The following is a 21,143-nucleotide window of genomic DNA, read 5'->3' on the forward strand; positions in this document are numbered from 1 at the left end:
TGGCTACATCAAATAATTTAAATGGATGGACCTATCTGTCAGAAAGGGAGTATTTCTCTATGGATCACCCTCTAAATTATCCATTTCAGTCTCTAGTCCTGCTTCGCTTGACTGATACCGAGTGTACAATGACACAATACAGTTCCCGTGCGCTTCAGGGTGAATTTGACCCATATAACAAGTCATACTGACAAGTTGCTAAACCAATTAAGAGTGGCCATGTCGCTTACGCCGACCTATAAGAGCAAAAACGTTCGGCTACAGCATGGGTTTCTGCGACCTTACTGTTAATCATCCCATTGGTCATCAGGCGTGTATTTTTCGGTTGCGACCAATTACAAAACCAGTTGCTAGGCAAAAGACAGCGAGAATAATATTCTGATTGGCGGGTCCCCAAGCCCTGCGTCTGCTCATAGTTTCTCTACATCTTCGAGGTGAGGGAACAGAGCGGCCTTGGAATTAGTTGCTGAGGAGGAAGTTGAAAGAAAGGCTAACGGAGGATAACAAAGTACTAAGATAAAACGTTAAAAAACCGAAACAAATCCACAGCCTGCTGTAAACGGCAAAGAAGAAGCAGAATGGCTTCAGGAGGAGAGTAAGTATGCTCTAGTCAGACAGTCACCGTGATGGAAGCCGTATTTTCCAGTTTTTTCAGCCGTGACATTTTTAATGAATCATCACCGTCGTCGCTAATGTACCCGGCGAGTGGGAAATTTACCAACACTCTCGATAGTTTTTACTATAATTAATATACCGATTAAATTTGTGTGTAACGTAGTATTAAAAATTGGTCTTACTTGCTATTGATAGCGAAAAGCTAGAATTAAAAGGCAACTAGCTAAATTCTGCTAATCACTGCCTTGTATGTGTATCAAAGAGGCTTAAGTAGTCTAGATAACTAGTGCAATTGGATCTTTAGTTTTATTCGAGAAAAGATAAAACATTTAAAAAATTTTATTTCTGATATTCTGGGAAAAATAAACGCGTGTTTCTGTCTGGCAGGGCTTTGGCCTATCGAGTTTAACCTGAAATTGAGGGGTTTTTTTCTGCTTATTTACCAACTTCTACCAAACATGGGCGTGAAACATCTGTTTCGGTGTTTAGTGCAAGTTATTTAAAATGCCAGTTTTAAAGTACATTTAATAGGTACGTCGGTCGCCCGTTTCACGAAGTGCTGAGTTGTTCCCCTGTTTCAGCAGTATATTCTACCGGCTCCGGCATCCAGTACTTACCTCCCTTATTATAAAACCAAGAACACAGATTACACGTTTAATAAATAGGTGACACGTTTAAATTAAAGATTTTGCCCTTTTGAAAGTTAAAATATTAAAAGAATTAAAGGTTTCCTAGTGACGGTTGATCGAATGCGCAGTGAGCATGCGCAGAACTCAGAGGGAGCACGCGCAGAACGAACGGTAACGGGCTTCCACGAGGGACACCGGTGCAAATAGCGTAGCTCGTTACCCAGTTAGGTAATGGCAGTCGTAATGTTATCCTGTGACTTGTTAAATGAAACGGACGGGGATATTCTGGTATATCGTTGAATAGAGAAGAATCCCCCCCCCCTTTGATGTCTTTAAAAGACATCTGGCTAGCCCATCACCTGTCTCTGTGGCCCAGTCACCGCCTGGCCAGCTTTATCATGGCTCGTCCCTGGCTTGCCCCCTAAAACCCGGGTTTTCATCATAATACGCATATTTCTGCTTTATTAGATTTCCCGTAGTTGTTTTTTATTTTTAAGTAGATCATTTTACGCTGCATGTTTTTCATGCTGTGTCATTGGGCCTGATCTGTCTGAGCGGCATGTAATTTGTTTACCAAATCAGTGATCTACCCACTTGAGGAACACAACAGCCCCATAACTAGGAAAAGTGCTATTAGAAAGGTATGATTAATGCAAACGCATTTAAACTAGGGTAGTCTTCAATGCCAAAATGACTGATAAATTGTATATATTCAATAGTGATTGACTACTTATTGATTGGTGTCAGTATATCCTAAAGTTTGAAAATGACTCATCATTTTTTGCAATAAGCACATTAGATGTTGTCCCTACCCCCAAATATTTACAAAGTAGTTGTGTACTACTGAGCAGAAGTGTAGTGATAGGTGAGATGCATTTGCACAGGAATGTAAATAATGTGTAATGTAGATTACCTGTTAACACTGTTTAGCTAAACCGTCTTCCAAGTGAATAAGTCCACTAGATTTAGTGTAACCTCTTTTGCTTACCTGAAGTGATGTGGATTTGAGGTGGATACAAATCTGTCGGCAAGTGTTGAAAGAAGCAAAGGATACATTATAGTTGCTTATTCTTCCCACCTTCCACATTTATGTATTACTATGGCAAAAAGAACATGGGAGAAGTTAGACATTTATGTTATAGAATCATTTTATTAAAGGAAAAAAACACCCTAGCTAGTAGTTCATGTCAAATACAGAGTAGAACTCTAATGTTGGTTTTGTCTTTATCGAAATGCAAAAAATATGTTGACAGAGATGGTCAGTTTTAAATCCTAGGTGAACTATTGCTTTAAACTTGTCTGCTTGGTCCTCTGTGCAGAAAGCTTTTGTATAACAAAAATATTCTTAAATGCTTCCCTTTTTATTTTTAACAGATCCAAGAATGATGATCTTTCCACTGCAATTTTAAAGCAGAAGAACAGACCCAATCGGCTGATTGTTGATGAGTCCATAAATGAGGACAACAGTGTGGTCTCCCTCTCCCAGGTGTGTGATCGTTTGAGCAGCTTTTGGAGCATCTCACTCAGGAATGCCTGTACTGGGTCTGGCTGCCAGTCTCAATCCTTTCATTTCTGAGGCTCCAGAGGCTCCATTCAAAGCATTTTAAGAAGTTCCTCTAGTAATAACTGGACTGGAAACCCATCTGGCAGAAATCCTCCCCATTTCCTGTACAAAACAAAACAAATTTGCAATTGTGAAAGTGAAATAGTCTTGTGTCTCTGGGGCATAGATTTTGTTTTATAACCTACAACCACATTTTAAAATGAACTGTGAATGGATATTTTTAAACATCTCAGCCAAGTAAATCAGTTGTGCTGAGAATAACTGTCTGTTCTCACTTTGCTCAGATTGAACACCAAGAATCTAGGGGCCAGTGAATCTGTTTGCTCTAATGTGGCACACCCCTCAGTGTAGCAGTACTTAATGTCTTAATCTGATGGCAGGCTAAGATGGACGAGCTGCAGCTCTTCAGAGGGGACACAGTGCTGCTGAAGGGGAAGAAGAGGAGGGAGACTGTGTGCATCGTGCTTTCTGACGACACCTGCTCTGATGAGAAAGTGCGCATGAACAGAGTTGTCCGCAACAACCTCAGGGTTCGCCTGGGTGATGTTATAAGGTAAACGGCTGCTCTCCACCTCCGCTTTTGGTTTCTCTCTTGAATGTGGTCTAGAGATGATGGAGAACTTATCTAACATTCACACCTTTGGAATGTTAATGCTCGCTGTCCTGCTACAGCATTCAGCCCTGTCCGGATGTGAAGTATGGAAAGCGCATTCATGTTCTACCCATCGATGACACAGTGGAGGGCATCACAGGCAACCTGTTTGAGGTTTACCTAAAGCCATACTTTTTGGAAGCCTATAGGCCGATCAGGAAAGGTAATGTGAAAATGCTGATTATCTTAGGTTCGAATGATACTTATTTTCTGTGAAGAATTGTGAGCTCCCTCCAAGTTATTTTGACTTGATTTCACTTTGTGTCCTTGAGTGCTGAAAAGATCAGTGTGGTTTCATTGTTAGCCTTTTCTGATGCGGTACTCGGCCTTGACTCATACAAACCTTAAGCATATTGTTTTTTTGATTACATAAATAAATGCTGTCTAACAATAGCTATCCAAAGATGGTCTGTAGGCATCACTTGAGGGGGGGAGGGACATCTCAGATACTGAATGGGACACCAGATTTTTGTCATGGCATGGGGAAAACCCCTGATGATTGTTCTGCAGGGTGGGTCCTGAAAGAATTGTCCTGTTGTGTTACCTTTTGTGCTTTTTGCCATAAGTAGCTGTCCCTGCTTTCACAGGTGATATTTTCCTGGTAAGAGGTGGGATGCGAGCTGTCGAGTTCAAGGTGGTGGAAACGGACCCCAGCCCATACTGTATTGTGGCCCCAGACACAGTCATCCACTGCGAGGGAGAGCCCATCAAACGAGAGGTGGGTTGGGCAGGGAGGCCAAAGCATTTCTCATCTGTCCTTTTTCTGACAAACTGTAGAATAGCAGCCGCCTAGAGCTGAAAATGTGCATGGTGTGTGGGTACACAAAACAAGCTGCATTTTTGTGGATCTAGGATGAGGAAGAATCCCTCAATGAAGTCGGCTATGATGACATTGGGGGTGTGAGGAAGCAGCTGGCTCAAATTAAGGAGATGGTGGAATTGCCCCTGCGTCATCCTGCTCTCTTTAAGGCCATCGGTGTCAAGGTGGGTGACGTGTCTTCTGTTCGGTGTGGCAGTTGACCAGAGTGGTTAAATACCAGGGGTATGTCTCACAAAATCCGTGATCTTTTTCTAGCCCCCGCGTGGTATCCTGCTGTATGGGCCTCCGGGAACTGGGAAGACTCTTATTGCCCGGGCTGTTGCAAATGAGACTGGAGCTTTTTTCTTCCTTATAAATGGTGAGGGGAAATCTGTAAACGTAGCATATGCCAAAAGCTGGCTGGCATAATGTTTTTATTTTTAAATTTCATAATTTTTAATTTGCATGTTTTGTCACTGGACATTAGGGCCTGAGATTATGAGTAAACTTGCTGGCGAATCTGAGAGCAATTTGAGAAAGGCGTTTGAAGAGGCTGAGAAAAATGCCCCTGCCATAATCTTCATCGATGAGCTGGATGCTATTGCACCAAAAAGAGAGAAGGTGAGTGGAAGGAGTCCTTCATGAAGGACCCGGGTGATGGGTAATACTGAAACTGGAGTGCTGGGCCTTGAATAGATCTGGTTACACAATCGTGTTGATCTCCCGCAGACTCACGGAGAGGTGGAGAGGCGCATTGTCTCTCAGCTGCTGACTTTGATGGACGGGCTGAAGCAGAGGGCACACGTCATTGTCATGGCCGCCACCAACAGGCCCAACAGCATCGACCCTGCACTCAGGCGATTTGGTATGTTTTTGCTGCCTCATAAATACTGGGTGAAGATCTGTTGGGCTACATTGCCAGTGCATTATGAAGATGATGATGATGATGATGATGATGAATTATATATACAAAAGCCAATTTAGGCCAAAAAGGCATCAGGATCCTTAATAGCTAAAAATGTTAGCCGTCTAGCTATCTGAAATATTTGCTGGTTTGGTAGTACAGCTACTGGTAGCAGGACTGTAGGCATAGATATGAGCTTTTGAGGTGAATTTGCCGCCCTATTTAAACCCCAAGATTGTCTTGTCCAGGCCGTTTTGACAGGGAAGTGGACATTGGCATTCCGGATGCTACCGGGCGTCTTGAAATCCTCCAGATTCACACCAAGAACATGAAGCTTGCTGATGATGTTGATCTCGAGCAGGTCTGTGTAACGAGGCCTAATGCCATTTAAATATGGGGTGGAGTTGCTGTCTCATCATATACGCAGGTTTTCTTTTGGTGAAAGTTCATTGATTTTTTATTTTTTATTTTTTTTTACTGACATCGAGTAATATCCCTAGACGGTCTTGATGAACACATCCTTTTAGGATGCCTGTTCCTTGCATTGAAATAGCCATTCCTGTGATTTAAAAAAAAAATTTTTTTTCCCTTGACTCATTGAAGAATCCGGTGCTTAAGCTTGCTGCAACTTTGCATGTTGACTCAGTTTTGTGTTCCGTAATCAGATGTTTCCTGTCAGCTTTAATGCTTATGGTATGTTTTATATATGGAAGCTTTGAATCAGTGCAAGTGTTTCTGTAGAGCTCCTTAAATTCTGAAATGTCATTGCTGTTTAACCCTAGTATGCGCAAACCCTTTTTCGTTTCTTTTAGCTATAATTAATTGGCACGGGCCGATCAGTGCTAATATGATTCTTATAAATATCTACTGAAACAGATACTGATCGCAATACAATCAATCAGAGCTGCACCAATCTCACTTTTTCAGTACCAATACCGACACCTGAACAGAGGGTATCAGCTGATATGAGTACTGATCTAATACCTGAGCTCTTTATTTGTATTTACTAGTTTTAAAGCTTTTTTGGCAAACATTTTTTTAATTAGGCTACTAGAAACGTACATAACATACTATTCTGTCTCTATTCTGTCTAAAGGGTATACACCCTTTAAGTGTTTTTCAAGCGTTTGCAGTTCCGTTAAGTATCTTCCAAGCGAGTAATATGCAAGTGGCAAATGCTTAAAATGCCCCGGAATTTTTCTCCCGCCGGCAACAGCATCACTTGCACTTCGCTGCGAGCACAGCCCCTCGTCCATTACAAGCTGCAGCGAGTTTGCCAAATGGCCCAAGCTAACAAATCCCAAGTCACCCATTGCAATTTCCATCTTTCAAAGCTTAACGAATATGGCAAATTGCTGTGTTACTAGTTGTTTCAAGCGTGAAATACTTAAATTGCCACCCTTTTATCTGATGTTCTTATGATTCTCCTACAACAAAGGGTATGCACATGATGTCACAGCAGGTGGAAGTTGTGGCGTCTTAGCTTTCGGCTTTGTCGCAAAAAAACACATGTACATGGGAAAGATCTGTTGTGTGATCATACAAATTGATTTAACAAGAAATAGGAGCTGTCTTTTTACAGACGGTATCAGACATGGATCGGTCACGTATGGCTGGATCCGTGATCCATCTGATACTTGTGGATCGGTGCCAATACTGATCCTAAATATCAGATCGTGCACCTCTGATAATTAACTTTTTAGTACATCTGAGTTTGAACTTTAATTTCTCATTGCAGAGGAATGTGAGGAAGTTCTCGGCTTATTTGTTAAATGTGCTGTTCCAGGTTGCTAATGAGACTCATGGCCATGTGGGTGCTGACCTGGCAGCCCTGTGCTCAGAAGCGGCCCTCCAGGCCATCAGGAAGAAGATGGACCTCATTGACCTGGAGGATGAGACCATTGATGCTGAAGTCATGAACTCCTTGGCTGTCACCATGGATGACTTTAGGGTGAGGGCGTATCCCATGAAAATATGGAACAGAACTCCATTCGTTGACCAAGATGGATTCATACGAAATTGCGTTCTCCGTCTGAAATGGTTGTTTATGGTTTCTCATCACAGCGGGTTCCCTTTTGCAGTTGATAAATTTGACCTGTTCCTCATCCCTTGTTTTAGTGGGCACTTAGCCAGAGTAATCCCTCAGCCCTCCGGGAGACGGTGGTGGAGGTACCCAACATCACCTGGGATGACATTGGTGGACTTGAAGATGTGAAGCGAGAACTGCAGGAACTTGTTCAGGTAAATGATGTCATTTTTTGTTTTGCAATTATCAGAAATTTTTGCCCAAAGCGGTGTTCAAGTGAGGCTCGTAATACATGCAAAGGAGCCAACTAGGCAGAAATGCAGCTAGGCTGAGCTGCCAATCAATGCCCAGCGAATGCGGTCATCATAGAAGAAACGTTGGGTTCTGTGACCCATATTGTTTGCATATTTGCTAAACTTGTGGAACATCTTGTTCTTATAGTATCCAGTGGAGCACCCAGACAAATTCTTGAAGTTTGGCATGACCCCATCCAAAGGGGTTCTGTTCTACGGACCACCTGGCTGTGGTAAAACGCTTCTGGCAAAGGCTATTGCCAACGAATGTCAGGCGAACTTCATTTCCATTAAAGGTCCGGAGCTGCTGACCATGTGGTTTGGTGAATCTGAAGCCAACGTGCGGGAGATCTTCGATAAGGTCTGAGTGGCTTATGTAATATCGATGAAATTTTTATTAAACTATAGCTTGTGGACTCTTATCTAAACAACTAATTTGATCAAGTCAAATAGCCTGAATTGTAAGATTACTTTTGATCTGAGTTTGTGGAAAATAGTTATGAATAGGTGTGATCTTGGTACTCAGCAATTCGATTAGGTATTTTAAAAATTGCTGGCTCAATTCAAACCTCTTTTGAATTCAAGTATTAGGTTAAAATTACTGTACATTATGCATTTGACAAGTGTTGGGCGCATGGTGAAATGTTCATACAAAATGTATCTTTGGGCAAATAAAAATGGAAGCTTTGATCTTGAGTGTAAATAATCAGTACTTCACATTCACCACTATTAATAATATTCAGTATGTGTCCCCAGCTATATACAGGTTTTTTGTGTTGTAAACTTTTTCTGGAAGTAACTGTAAATTCACTATGAAAAAACATGCATCCTGGTGATTTTGGTGGGGAGATAATTATTAGTCTGATATTAAACAAGCTGTATTCTGTTGACAGGCCCGTCAGGCCGCACCGTGTGTGCTCTTCTTCGATGAGCTCGACTCCATCGCGAAGGCCCGTGGTGGAAATGTGGGCGATGGCGGCGGGGCTGCCGACAGGGTCATCAACCAGATCCTGACTGAGATGGACGGCATGTCGAGCAAGAAGAACGTCTTCATCATTGGCGCCACCAACAGGCCAGACATCATTGACCCCGCCATTCTCCGACCTGGCCGACTCGACCAGCTCATCTACATTCCCCTGCCAGATGAGAAGTCCCGCATGGCCATTCTTAAAGCCAACCTCAGGAAGTCTCCCATCTCAAAGGCAAGGTCTCACTGCCAACATGAGCTCCTTTGCTTTAAATGTCTGTTTATACCAGTTTCAGATGTTTATTATTGCTGATATATTTGGTGTAGGATGTTGATTTGGACTTCCTGGCCAAGATGACCAATGGCTTCTCTGGAGCTGACTTGACGGAGATCTGCCAGCGAGCCTGCAAGCTGGCCATCAGGGAGTCCATAGAGAATGAAATCAGGCGGGAGCGCGAGAGGCAGACCAACCCTTCAGCCATGGTGAGCATCCTGGCACCTAGCCATCAGTCGCTTTAGTTACAATCAGTGTGCGAATTTTGCATAGGGATTGTAAAAATTCACGTGGCTCAAATTGCAGGAGCAGCATGGTGGTGTGCTGGTTGGCAATGTTGCCTCACACCTTTGGGACCAGGTTCGAGTCTCCGGCTCGGTCACATGTGTGCAGAGTTTGCATGTTCTCCCCATGTAGTCGTGGGGTTTCCTCCGGGTACTCCGGCTTCCCCCCCACAGTCCAAAAACATGCTGAGGCTAATTGGAGTTAAATTGCCCATAGGTGTGCATGTGTGAGAGACTGGTGTGTGAGTGTGCCCATAGAGTTGTTCCCCACCTTGTGTCCATAGCTCCCCCCCCCCCCCCCCCCCCCGCGACCTACAAGGATAAGTGGTTTGGGAAATGGATGGATGGCTGAAATTGCATAGCAGATACGAAACGGCAGCTCGGCTCTCATTCTCACAGGAGGTTGAGGAAGACGACCCGGTTCCTGAGATTCGCAAAGACCACTTCGAAGAGGCCATGCGTTTTGCCCGCCGCTCTGTCAGCGACAACGACATCCGCAAATATGAGATGTTCGCTCAGACACTGCAGCAGAGCAGGGGCTTTGGCAGCTTCAGGTAAGAAGCCCAGGGTCCAGCCTGGAAACATCACCCCTTCTGCTACATGGTACCTGATGCTCCATATTGTCATTGTTTGAAATGCTCTTCTTGAAGAGTGTTCTCATAATTCAAAAAATCGGTGCCTGAGTTCTAGAAGTTTAGTCCTTGTTTGTCCCCCCTCCCCCACCCCAAATTAGGTTTCCGTCCAGTAACCAAGGTGGAAGTGGACCAAGCCAGGGCTCTACTGGTGGCAGTGGGGGCAACATCTTCAACGAGGACAACGATGACGACCTCTATGGTTAAACTGGGTGGCAGGCATCCTCACGGTGCTTCAAATCAATCCATCCAACTTGGGCAGAAATGTACAAAACCTACCAACAAAATTCCATATTTACAGACTTTATGCTTCTGAAGTGTTTATTTTTTAAAATGTACCAATTTTTCTCCCCTTCTGCTTCGGAGAAAGCATGTAGCCTTCTGTTTGTCCTTGTTCTGGTTTGTAAAGGGATCTTCCTGGCAGCACTGGTCATTGGCTCACAGGGGATGGACATAATGTGTGGTTACATGTGCAAAGTAGTGGCTTTGACCTTAAATTTACAGCATTTGGTGTGCAGTTGTAGTAATGGGCTCAGCAAATAGCAAGTAAGAGCAGAAAGGAACCTGCTGATGACGTTTTTTATGGAAGCACTGCATAATGTATTACAGGTTTGAGAAATAAATTAAGTTGTCATAGTGTCTAAGACCATTGTGTCGTATTAGTATTGCAACCACACTGAAATCTATGTAGCAACTGGGTATTTTCCACCAAAAACCGGCAACTCTCATCTCCGAAACCTTTTTGTTGCTGTTATTTATAAACCAGTAACTTTTTTTTTTTTTTGCGCAGTGATACTGTAGTATTAATTCCTGAAGAGTAGATGAGACCTGTGAGAGTAGCAGCTACTTTTCAGGCGTCTGACCAAAAGCAATAAAAAAAAAAAATTAAAAAAAAGTTCCAAATGGGTCCTAAAACTACACTGAGCATCTACCAGCACCTGGCAGTTTGACCTCAAAATGAAGTTCATATTAGTATCTCTCTCTCTTGGAGTTGGACGTCACGTACTCACTCTCTCTTGCTTCTGGACTGTTTCCCCCTCATCAAGTCTGTTCAGCTTTGAGTGCCAAGTGCTGTCATATCTGAGAATTCCAGTTATGCCGCCTTTGTTTGACATTTGAAGTTTCCACCGCCCATGTGGTCCAGGTTTAGGGTAGCTTTGGTTTAGTAGCACCTGAAATGTCACTGCATAACTGCCCTTTGATTACAAGAACAGTAATAAATGGGGCTGTGCCCCTTCCTGATGCCGTTAAAGTTCACTGAAGTTGGACGCATGCTATATAGGATGTTGGCTGCCTTTGGGAGCTGGGGGGGGGCGGTGGTCTGGGGCATGGCTGGGGCCCTTTGGTCTCCTTAAAAGCGGGGGTGATTGGGCATGGGACCGTGTTACTGTATCTCACTGCCATGCTCTTGGTTTAGCGAGGCAGCAAGTAAATGAAATACATGCCGATACTGCAGTTTTTAAAATATCAGGAGGTAGTATGCATTGCTGGTGCATCAGATGTTATGTTTAATGAACCTCAGTTTGAATAGTGTTTTTATTAATTTTCAGTCTTCAGGGCGATAAAGGGTTTGAACATGACTAATACTAAATGATTTTTGAAAATGATTAAGCAGGGATAGATGTGTAAGTTTTTAGCATAATCTGATGTTTTTCAACCTCCAAGAAAAGTGGTTAGGAAGGGTATGTTCATGGTGCACTAATTTTAATAAAGCCATACAGCCGCTTGCATGTGAAGGTGCCGTCCGCGTCCATATGCTCTACTTGCATTTGATTTGGTGCTATTTATTTCCCTCCTGAATCTATGAATTGCTTAAATACTGGAGTAAAAATCGCTAATTTTCCTTGGTAAATAAAGGTTAGAACGTGTGGATGATTTTACAGTGTCGATTTTCAAATATTTCCAAAAAGATCTGCGGGCTTGTTCCGGTCTGTGCAGTAGTCTCAGGCAGAGGTAAAGGCAGCAGCCTTATAATTACATCTTGGTTTTGCTGGGATAGATGGTCTTCAGTAGGGGTCGTGGAAGGGAAAGTGAGGATGCAGTCCATCTCTGTATTTTTTCCCTCCTTTCTGTAAAAAGAACAGAAACCACATATCTGCTTCCTGTTTTTCAAACCACAATTGTTTTTAAACAGGGCAGCACGTATCCTGCATGAAGCAGTTAACTGTATTTATCATGGAAAAACTGTTTCTTGTATCATTTATTTCAGCTATAGCAAATATTTTTTTTAAGTGTGAAGGTCAAAAATATTGTAGCACTTGCCTCCACTGTTGGTGGTATAAACCTCTCATTTCGGTTGAAGGATTCAATGAGTTTCATGTCTTCATCTGTCAGCTGGAAGTCGAATACCTGTAATTTTTACAACGGAGCTGATGAGTTCATAGATGTTCAAAGCACAAAACGAGCTCTATATAAATGGAAGTGCATCTTTCAAAACTGTAACAACTTAAGTAACAGTTCTACTCGGATTACTTGCAACAAAAATGATCGATAACGTCTCTATCCGATAAGCCTAATCAGAGAACTTTTAAGTGAATTTTTAATTGTTTAGCCAGAACCTATAAGAATGTAGCTGTATGCACTTATCAGCTATAAAGAGAGAAAATAAGTTACGTCTGACATTTTTAATCATAGATAAATTGTAATGGATAATAGCTTCCAGTGGAAATGACTTGACATCTTTCCCACATTTTATAGTAGCTTCCCAGAGAAAAGTGTATTAGCCCTCAGCGCTATCCATCTTGTTTGAGTTTAACGATAAACAGAAATACTTATGAACTTAGTCTGTTTCAAAGACCTCAACATGTGATAGATTGATCAGTGTGCTACTGAACCTGCAGGTTTTGCTGAATTCTCGCAGGGGTGACGCTTTTGGGGATGCAGATGATTCCTCTCTGCACATGCCACCTGCGATATATCCAACCATATAAGTCTGTAAGCTTCAATATATGTATCGTGAGATCAGGAAACATTGTCGAAGGTACTGCTCTCTCTGCAGCGTTTCCTGCTGTTTTTGGAAATACCCAGAAACCCCATATAAAAATTCCCCCATTGCTCTCTTCTGTTAGCTGGCAATGCCATCAAGTCACCCCCATAAGCCGAGTCTTTTATTTATTTATTAGCTTTAAAATAGATGTTTGCATTGTGTGTGTGTGGGCTCATTTGAAATCCGGCCGGTGGCTTCAGGCAGTTCACCTGATGATGATTTGGGCAGCGGTCTTTCCGTATCGGCGTGCGATGTCTATAATGCGGAGGTCTTCCATCAGCGCAGGCTCCCCGGGGGAGGCCCACGGTCGGTTAGGGGAGCCCAGGGGGCTGTAGGCAACCACCGCCACCCCCCGGTCCCTGCAGTGAGTCAGCAGCTGCTGCTGGGTCAGGAATGGGTGGCATTCCACCTTCAGAAGATGTCAAGAGCTCAAGTTGAGTTTTAAGAGAAGCAGGAGATGCGCCGGTCTACATGCTGTCCATACAAGCATTATATCTTTCAGAAGTAAACAATTGTAGCTGCTTTCTGGGGTCAGGATTGTGCCCTGGTCTCCAACACTGGTGATGAGGTCACTTATTTTAGCATGGGTGGCTACGTCCTGGCACTGTACTACCGTGGTTTCTGCTCCTGTTTTGAAAATAAACAATAAAACCTACCTGATTTACAGCCGGCTTGTGTCTTGCGATGCTGAGAATGAGATCAGTTTGTCTGGCATTGAAGTTAGACATTCCAATGGCCTTCACTAGCCCCTGGTCTACCAGCATCTCCATCGCCTTCCAGGTGTCTATGTAGTGAGTGTCCGCATAACGAATGCTACCATCTGCATTAGATGGCATCATCACAGAGCCCCTCCTGAAATCATACATCCTGGGGTGCATATTTTGTTCTGCAGCATTACCTTGAGGATGGACATAAGTGTGACGGGACACTCACTCGAAGGCCATTGGCCAGTGCATGAGGTAGAGGTCCAGGTAGGAGACTCCCAGGTGGGTGAGACTCCTTCTGCAGGCCGCTTCCACGTCGTCAGGGTGGTGCTGGGTGTTCCACAGCTTGGAGGTCAGGAACAGCTCCTCCCGCTTGAGGCTCTGATGAGTACAGTTGTGGGTTATATACACTATCTACTGAGGACAGTGAAGAGAAAGAAAATCAAGGTGACTGTGCCTAAACAGTGAGGTGTGAGAAGTTCTGGCTTTACCTTGCCAGGTCCAACTCTCTCCCTGAGAGCCTCCCCCACATTTTCTTCATTGCCGTAGGCGGCTGCACAGTCAATGTGCCTGTAGCCGCTATCCAGAGCTGCCAAGATTGCTTGCTTTACCTGCAAAGGGAGACCACAGGTTGCGTCCTGCATCCTACCAGCAGGGGGAGCCCCAGGTTGTCCACTGCTATAATTCCGCACTATGGACACACATGTTATCCAATGTGGATCCATCACATATGAAGAGCAAATTTCCCAAACTAAAGCGGTCCACAGGACATGTGAATGGGATTCGCATTACGTACCATTTCCAGGGATTTGGTGAGTTTTGGAAATTTAATGAAAGTTCATCACTGGATTACATGTGGACTGAGTGAATTTGAATTTACTTCTCAGTACCTAGCCTGACTTAGGTGGTCTCATCTCAAAAAAAAAATCTATCCTCGTCTGGAGTTTCTCTCCTGATTTCACTCATTCTCTATACAGCTGCTATTCGGTTGGCACATTTTTCCAAAATGGCACCCAGTTTTCTCCCATATATAGCCAGATGTTTTTCTGGAGCAGTTCAGGTTAAGTGCTTGCTCAGCAAGGTCTTTCCTGGGACTCCTGTCCAGCTCCAAACCCTCTGTGTGATCTGTTGCCCGCGTTCAATAAAACCTGTGTTGACATTCATGTAATATAGGTTCTCCCTGACCTGTGCTGGGATGCTTTTCCAGGTGCCCAGACCCACACTGGGGATCATCTGTCCTGTAGACAAAGTGACGTGGGTGCAGCTCATGGTTAGCCTTGGATGGAAAAGTGCAAACATGAAAACCAGCTCGGAGAATGACACAATATTTAAAGAGGAACAATCATCCAGGGCGGTGATGGTAAAAGTTGTTGGGTAAAGTGGGTGTGCAACGATAAAAAACATCACTGAACCAATTTCTAAAAGGAATTACTGATGGGCTCCCTGTGAGCTACTTGGCCCTTGTGGTGAACACCATGGTGACCACTGCACAAGACTAACACTCCCCACTGAGACTCACACTTCCAATTGAATTGACTACATTCATGCAATATTAATGATATCCTGTTATTTTTTAAATAACTATTTCTGCAGCTACTACAGGTCGTTACGTTAAATGACCTGAACCTCAAATATAAATTGCATACAGCCATGGAAAAATATTTTGAGACCACAGCGCAATTTTTTGTCTCACTAATTTCTCAGTTTATGGGTATGCGTGTGTGAAAAATATATAAATGTTTTGCAAATTCCAGCCTGGTTCTTCCCTATTCCTCATTAATGAAGGGCTTCTTCCTTACTTCATAGGACTTCAGTCCTGCTTCTAGGACCCTGACGAACTTGTCCAAGCAGTGCACTGCACTTAATGTTGCCCATTCCTTTAGAAAGTCACTTGAGGTAGACCTGTCTGATAAGTTAACGGTCATTTACTGGCAATAGAAAGTCGCTTCTGCCCTCTACCTGGCTGCTTTCTGGTCGTTCCCAGTGTCTCCTGCTTCACCTTGTTCTTGTGTCCTGCTGTCTTAGAAATGTTGAACCTGGAAGCACCCTGCAGCTCAGCGTAGCCTTCAGCCTGCAGAACCACGACTAAACAAGGATTTAAAATTCAGAAGTGTTTAAAAACATAGAGTGGTCTCTTAATTCTTTCCACAGCTGTATATATAGTTTGTCTATATTACTCACTATCAACAATAAATTAAGGAGAGTAAGAAACATATATTTCAGTGCCTCGACATTTAACCATTTCATAATTAATGTTTTAACGCCATTCTATATTTTGTGCACTTATTTCAATTTACAATTGAGTTCAAGTCACTTTAGGTCAGTAAACAGAGACTTTGTTCCCTTTTAAATACGTCGTTTCCTTAGGTTTCTCGATACCCGCCCACCAAAGTTAGTATCCACCTACGATAACACGACGTACAAAGGGACTGGCTTTTAAAACATACTGACAAGAATAAGATAAGATAGCATGAAGTTCTGAATATGTTCTTACCTTTTGTAAAGCTTTTATTTTCAGTCAGTTCTGGTCTCCACTGCAGTTTTAATGACTAACAGGCAGAGGTCGAAGTCTTGGTCTATCCATGCAGAAAGTCCAAAAGTTAAACGCAACCCCATGAGACACACGTTAACAGTGAAGAGCTATAATGCGGCTTCAAGCCCAGGAAGATGCTGAATGTTAAGTGGGGTTCAGAAATCCAAAAGTGGGGGAATGGTACATGTGAATGCCCCTTGCATAAAACTGATTTGTGATTTCATTTGTTTTTGATATTTGTGGTGGGTTTCATGCTATTTTCTGTTCCTCACTGACTGGATTTCAGCTTTTATTTGTGTCTGTCTTGTAGATATTTCCACACCTGGGTGTGCTGGTCCATCCAACATTAATCTCATCACCAAACATAAATCAATAGCCTCATCACCAACATCCAACATCAGCATCATCACCAACGTCCATCACTAACACCATCTGCTACCCTGTGTGTCAATCCATCGTTGGTTGAGGCCCTCAAGTTGGACTGGGGGGACCAATTCTCCTTGGGTGGTGGTGGGGGGGGGGGTATTTATAGTTTGTTAGACATTGTTGATTGATAATATCGATAAATTAATGTTTGCGTAATCAACAACTCCATACAAATGTTGCCAAAAACACTTCAAGATTTCAACTGTATATTGTTGACATAAAATGCCCAACATCTATGCAGCCAAGTTAAAGTGAATTCATAAACAAGATAGGCCAAATGTTTATGCACTGGAATTGGGTTTTGACACATTATCATAGTGTTATTGAAATTGCTGTCCAACTTGTTAACTATATAACCAGCTAATCTTCTTCAGTCCAGAGTCAGTTTTCTTGCTGCAATTATCGTTGACATTTTTGTTATATTTTATAGTTGTAGATTTGCATTATTTCCTCAGTCTGATGTGTTTGAACTTTAATGATTTCAGTGAACAAAGATTCTCTTCTCGAAAATAAACAAACTCTTTTCCACGACAAACAAAACAGGAAAAAAATAATCTGACCCAATAAACATGCACAGCTGATAAGTTCAGATCCCGTAAGTGATGTTTCCGTTGGTGACTGTGTCCCTGGTAACCTGCCCCCTCCCCCACCCGCCCCCCCGGTGGACACTGAGCTGTGGACGCACCCAGATGTCCCTTCCAGCAGAGACAGTGGCACTTTCTAAGAAATGTTTTATAAGTTTGCTGGTACGTTGAGCTGGCAAAGTCACTGCTTCAGAGAATTTTTATATTGAATTATGTATTGCACTCTTCTGAAAACATGAAATGCAAGAACTATGCATAAAACCTCAATGTTGCCTTTCTCCAAAGCTGTCTTCTGAAATGAAACTGAACCTCAGCTATTCACCTCTAGATGGCAGTAGAGAGGCACTATATTTACATGCATCTTCAGTAGTCAGTCAACCAGCACTTACCCAGAAGCCAGGGAACGCTCCAGACAGGATGCTAGCCCGTCACCAGTCACACTATATAACTTATAACTTATAACAAATACATACACTGTCACCTGAGGGCAGCACTGAGCCTCCACACAGTCCCCATCCCTGATCTCCATGCTACTGTCAGTGAGGAATTCAACAACTCTCTTCTTTTTGGCTGTGTGTCACGTTCCTGACAGCATTAATCCAGAATCATCCATGAAATCGTGTTTTTAGAAGTGCTTTTCACTGGACCAATAGGAACATCTCCAAGAGTGACCTGAAAAAAGCAACTGGTAACCATGGAAATATAGGGGCAAGGAGACAGGAATTAATTAGCTAAGCAGTCTTAGCAGGTTTAAGGGTTTCTTTCTCAGGATCTGCTGAGCTCTGAGGGCAAAAACAAGCCCTCCACTGGGTGTGTGTGAGGCCCCCAGACCTGGTGGGGGCAGAGCTGGGCACCAGCCTTGTGCCTTAGATGGTGTGTGAGGGGAGGGGGGGTCACATTTATTCATGACATGTCACAGGGGCTTGTTTCAGTTCAAAGAATTCCAAAAACCCAATAAAATGACGTTTACACAGCACAGCCCATTTAAACTGCAGATAGACTTAAGGAAATCTGTAGTTACAGGACAGCTTACAAGTATGGAGATTTATTTAAGTTTACGCTAGGACCAGACGTCTTCACAATGTTTAAACTTCCTCCTACCAGTAGCGTTGGTTGGTGGGGGGTGGGTCCTTAACAGTTGTGGTTTCGGTACCCATTGGCAGTCTTTTTGTTCTTTGCTGGTGGCCAATAGACTGAGTGGCTGGCTATTGGCTGTCCAGGGCTCAGGAGAGTCACGCATCACAGCTCGGCCTGCCAATCATGTGTCAGTACTCACACTACACTATAAGCAATGCGGCCACTATGAGCTGCCACGTCTATGTATACATTTTTACCCATTCATAAATCTGGATATTCTGGTTTGTGCACCTTCTTGGTACACTCTCTCTTCCATTCTGAACTTTTACTTTTAAAAATACAAGCCCCATGTTTGGTCCAGTTCCAAAATGTAATGACAAGCAGGCTTAATGCATTGGTTTATTTAGCACTGCACCTGGAAGGTTAGGCTTCTTCCTCTTTGTGAAAACATGCATCGAGCTTTCGGAAGATTGGCCCACACCGCCTGGCGAACCAGAGTGTGACCCCAGGGAGGGAGTAGCTGGCAGGCGTGTGACTGGGCACAGATCTGGCGGAACGCTGCGATAGTCTGCCCGCAAACGCCAGGGCGGCGCGATCCAGGCGAGCCGCCGAGGTGCAAACGTGTCCGGTATCTTCCCCCGTGAAGCAGCTGCCCACATTCCAGTAGAAACGTGCAGCGTTCGCTGTCAGCTTCCTGCTGCGTGTCTCTCGAGGGAAAACTGGCACAGGGTCTAGGAAGACCGGCATTCCTCTAGACTGAACGGTTTGGGAAACAACCAACAGTGTACAGAGGTGTACAAGTGGAAACCGTTAGGTTGTGCTCTTCAACATCCAGAGCAGGGGGGTGGAATATGTCCCGCTACACTGGCGATTCTCTGCTGGAGCTTGCCAAGGGTCAAAGAAGAGTCACAGTGCAGTGGATTTGTTATCACAGCAGGACTGAGTGTGACGTTATCGTGATGTCTAACTGCGGCTGCGAACGTTCATGCTGTCGCCGTTAAACTTTTGCCGCATCAGTGTCAGTGTCTTTGGCTTCGCTCATTCTCCCTGGTCTGACAGGTCCTGTCACAGTCAAATGACCTTCAAAGGACGTCTGCTTTTCCTCAACTGGCTTTGATCTAAGAAGTAACTGCCGGCACACAGTTGTGGGACTGTCACTGGTGCAGTGGCCCTTCTCTGGCCCTAGGGGGCACAATGGAGTGGCCTTACTGTGGAGCAGCTTCCGATGATACTAGCTGAAGGTGAACATGGCAGTTCTGCTCCAGCAAGTGGCCCTGGATTTGTGATAAGCTTGCTGAATAATACACCAGCCCTTTCCATACTGTTATGTGTTATGTCTAAAACATTTTATCTATATACAATTAGTCATTAAAAAGTGTCATGAGTAAAGAGTAAAGTGTGTGTTCTACTATATACATACAATGGGCCTCAATGGATCTAGGGATTTGATGTTTACTCATAATTTGGCAAATATTCATACTTCACTTTCTTCTGACATCAGCAAAGTGATTCCTGGAAGGATTGCCTAGTGCGTGAACCCAGTCATGCAGCAAATACCTGACAGGTGAGAGGGTCAGGAATTTGTGACGTCCTTTTATGTTCTGAAACTTTATGGTTGCTGGCAGTTCCTCAACACGCCCTTCATGAATCTTGCTTCCAAACAGTGGCTCCGATGGGCAAGACAGGCTAGAGCATCTTATAAAAACATGTAAAAATATCAAAACAGAGTATATCTTATTGCGAATTTAAAACCGAAGAGTCAGTAAAACTGTTGACACTGGAATACTTACTTGTGTTGCTGCCAGGGTGTCGTTTCAAAGCGCATCACTCTGACACACTCCTGGACACACACTCAGTAAACACTTTGTCAGACAATTTTCTTTGTGACATATTTGAACAGGACAGAGAGCTAAGCTCACTTGATATGTTTTTTTATGTTTTTAAAGCTTGAGAATATTTTGAAACAGTGAATAAGGCAGGTTTAGGAATGACTCTTAGTGTTTGTGGAACAACCTACAGTGTTTGTGTCAGTTTAACATGCATATTCATGAGGAATATTAATAAAATTGATGTGTGCTGTACTGCGTATTATGCGTGTGCGTGCATACTTGTGATGCGTGTGACCTATCTGCGCTGTTTCACACGCACGGCCAGTCTAACCAGGACTTGTGTTTTTTGGCCCACAAATTAGCTCCCCATCACCCTAGCAAACAATCACTCCACTTTGCATCTTCCCTGGAGTCTGGCAGCCTGTCAACCTTGGCTGGGGTTTTTTGGGGGGGTGGGGAAAGGGGGGGCTGTTTTCCTCGATTTCAAAACAAACATAGTCAGAGTAGCAGTACTACCCTTTCTTGGACTCTGGGCACAGAGACAACTTCTTCATTTGGCAATCTGTCTTTATCTAGGGGAACCCCCCCTCCCCCCCCAGCCATGGAAACTGGCAGAGCAGACTCCCTCAAAGATGCCCAAAGAGATCCAGAGCAGTGGAGTGCAAGAAAGAGAGGCTATTGTATTCCGATGGGGGGGAATATAGGGAATATAGGGAAGCGGGGGGTAACAGGCTCTCACATCATGCCAGAAGGTTCCAGGGGCTGTTACCTGAAACGCTGTGAAACCAAAACAAGCCTTGCTGGAAGCTGGAGTGCTCCCACTGCAAGCAAGCCCCACCATTTCCTCAGAAATAAAAGCATAGGCTCTCTGTTGGCAGCTCAGTGGCACAGTGAGCAGTGCTGTTTGCTCATAGCACTGGGCTGGGGTCTGAATCCCTCCCCATCTCTGGGTGTGGAGTTTGCATGTTACTCCCATGGGTGAAGTCAGCAGCTTCAGGTTCCTGGACATCCAGATCACTGGCTCCCTCTCATGGTCTCTCATCAGCAGCTGCATCCTCATGGAAGCTCAGCAGATGTCCTCCTTAAGGCGCCTGAAGAGCTTTGGGCTGGGAACCAAAGCCCTGGTGAACTACTATCGTGCCATTGAGAGAATCCTGACCGGAAGCATGACGGTGGGGCTGGGTAACGTAACGGCTCAGGACCTCAAGCTGCCATGAAGAGCTGAGCGACCGGCCGCGAAGATCCCCAGCCCTGATCTTCCTCACCTACCACCAATCTACCTCTCTCGATGCTAGAAGGGGGCCGAGACCATCATCAGGGATGCCTGCCACCCAGACCACCACCGTCTTACACTCCTGCCTTCCA

The 21,143-nt window shown here is 44.0% G+C and overlaps 2 protein-coding genes across 2 annotated transcripts; one reads left to right on the top strand and one right to left on the bottom strand.

Annotated features, from left to right (window-relative positions):
• The first annotated feature begins 423 nt into the window (after nucleotides 1-423).
• On the top strand, nucleotides 424-10,278 carry LOC125713547 (valosin containing protein). The gene is made up of 17 exons (XM_048984754.1): nucleotides 424-595; nucleotides 2,619-2,730; nucleotides 3,189-3,361; nucleotides 3,481-3,623; nucleotides 4,048-4,178; nucleotides 4,313-4,444; nucleotides 4,536-4,638; nucleotides 4,747-4,880; nucleotides 4,989-5,124; nucleotides 5,412-5,524; nucleotides 6,950-7,114; nucleotides 7,282-7,404; nucleotides 7,631-7,843; nucleotides 8,376-8,684; nucleotides 8,777-8,932; nucleotides 9,407-9,561; nucleotides 9,741-10,278. Exons 1-17 carry the CDS (start codon nucleotides 579-581, stop codon nucleotides 9,844-9,846), a joined length of 2,421 nt encoding a protein of 806 aa, XP_048840711.1. The 5' UTR covers nucleotides 424-578; the 3' UTR covers nucleotides 9,847-10,278.
• Nucleotides 10,279-11,326: 1,048 nt separating this feature from the next.
• On the bottom strand, nucleotides 11,327-15,982 carry akr1a1a (aldo-keto reductase family 1, member A1a (aldehyde reductase)). Its single transcript, XM_048984757.1, has 10 exons — nucleotides 15,824-15,982; nucleotides 15,289-15,414; nucleotides 14,515-14,605; nucleotides 13,821-13,940; nucleotides 13,559-13,710; nucleotides 13,282-13,477; nucleotides 12,835-13,034; nucleotides 12,474-12,546; nucleotides 11,902-11,988; nucleotides 11,327-11,708 (listed from the first exon to the last, which is right to left on the bottom strand). Exons 3-10 carry the CDS (start codon nucleotides 14,596-14,598, stop codon nucleotides 11,646-11,648), a joined length of 975 nt encoding a protein of 324 aa, XP_048840714.1. The 5' UTR covers nucleotides 14,599-14,605; nucleotides 15,289-15,414; nucleotides 15,824-15,982; the 3' UTR covers nucleotides 11,327-11,645.
• Nucleotides 15,983-21,143: the final 5,161 nt, after the last annotated feature.

This window comes from Brienomyrus brachyistius, chromosome 2 (assembly GCF_023856365.1).
Source record: "Brienomyrus brachyistius isolate T26 chromosome 2, BBRACH_0.4, whole genome shotgun sequence".
NCBI classification, from domain to species: Eukaryota; Metazoa; Chordata; class Actinopteri; order Osteoglossiformes; family Mormyridae; genus Brienomyrus; species Brienomyrus brachyistius.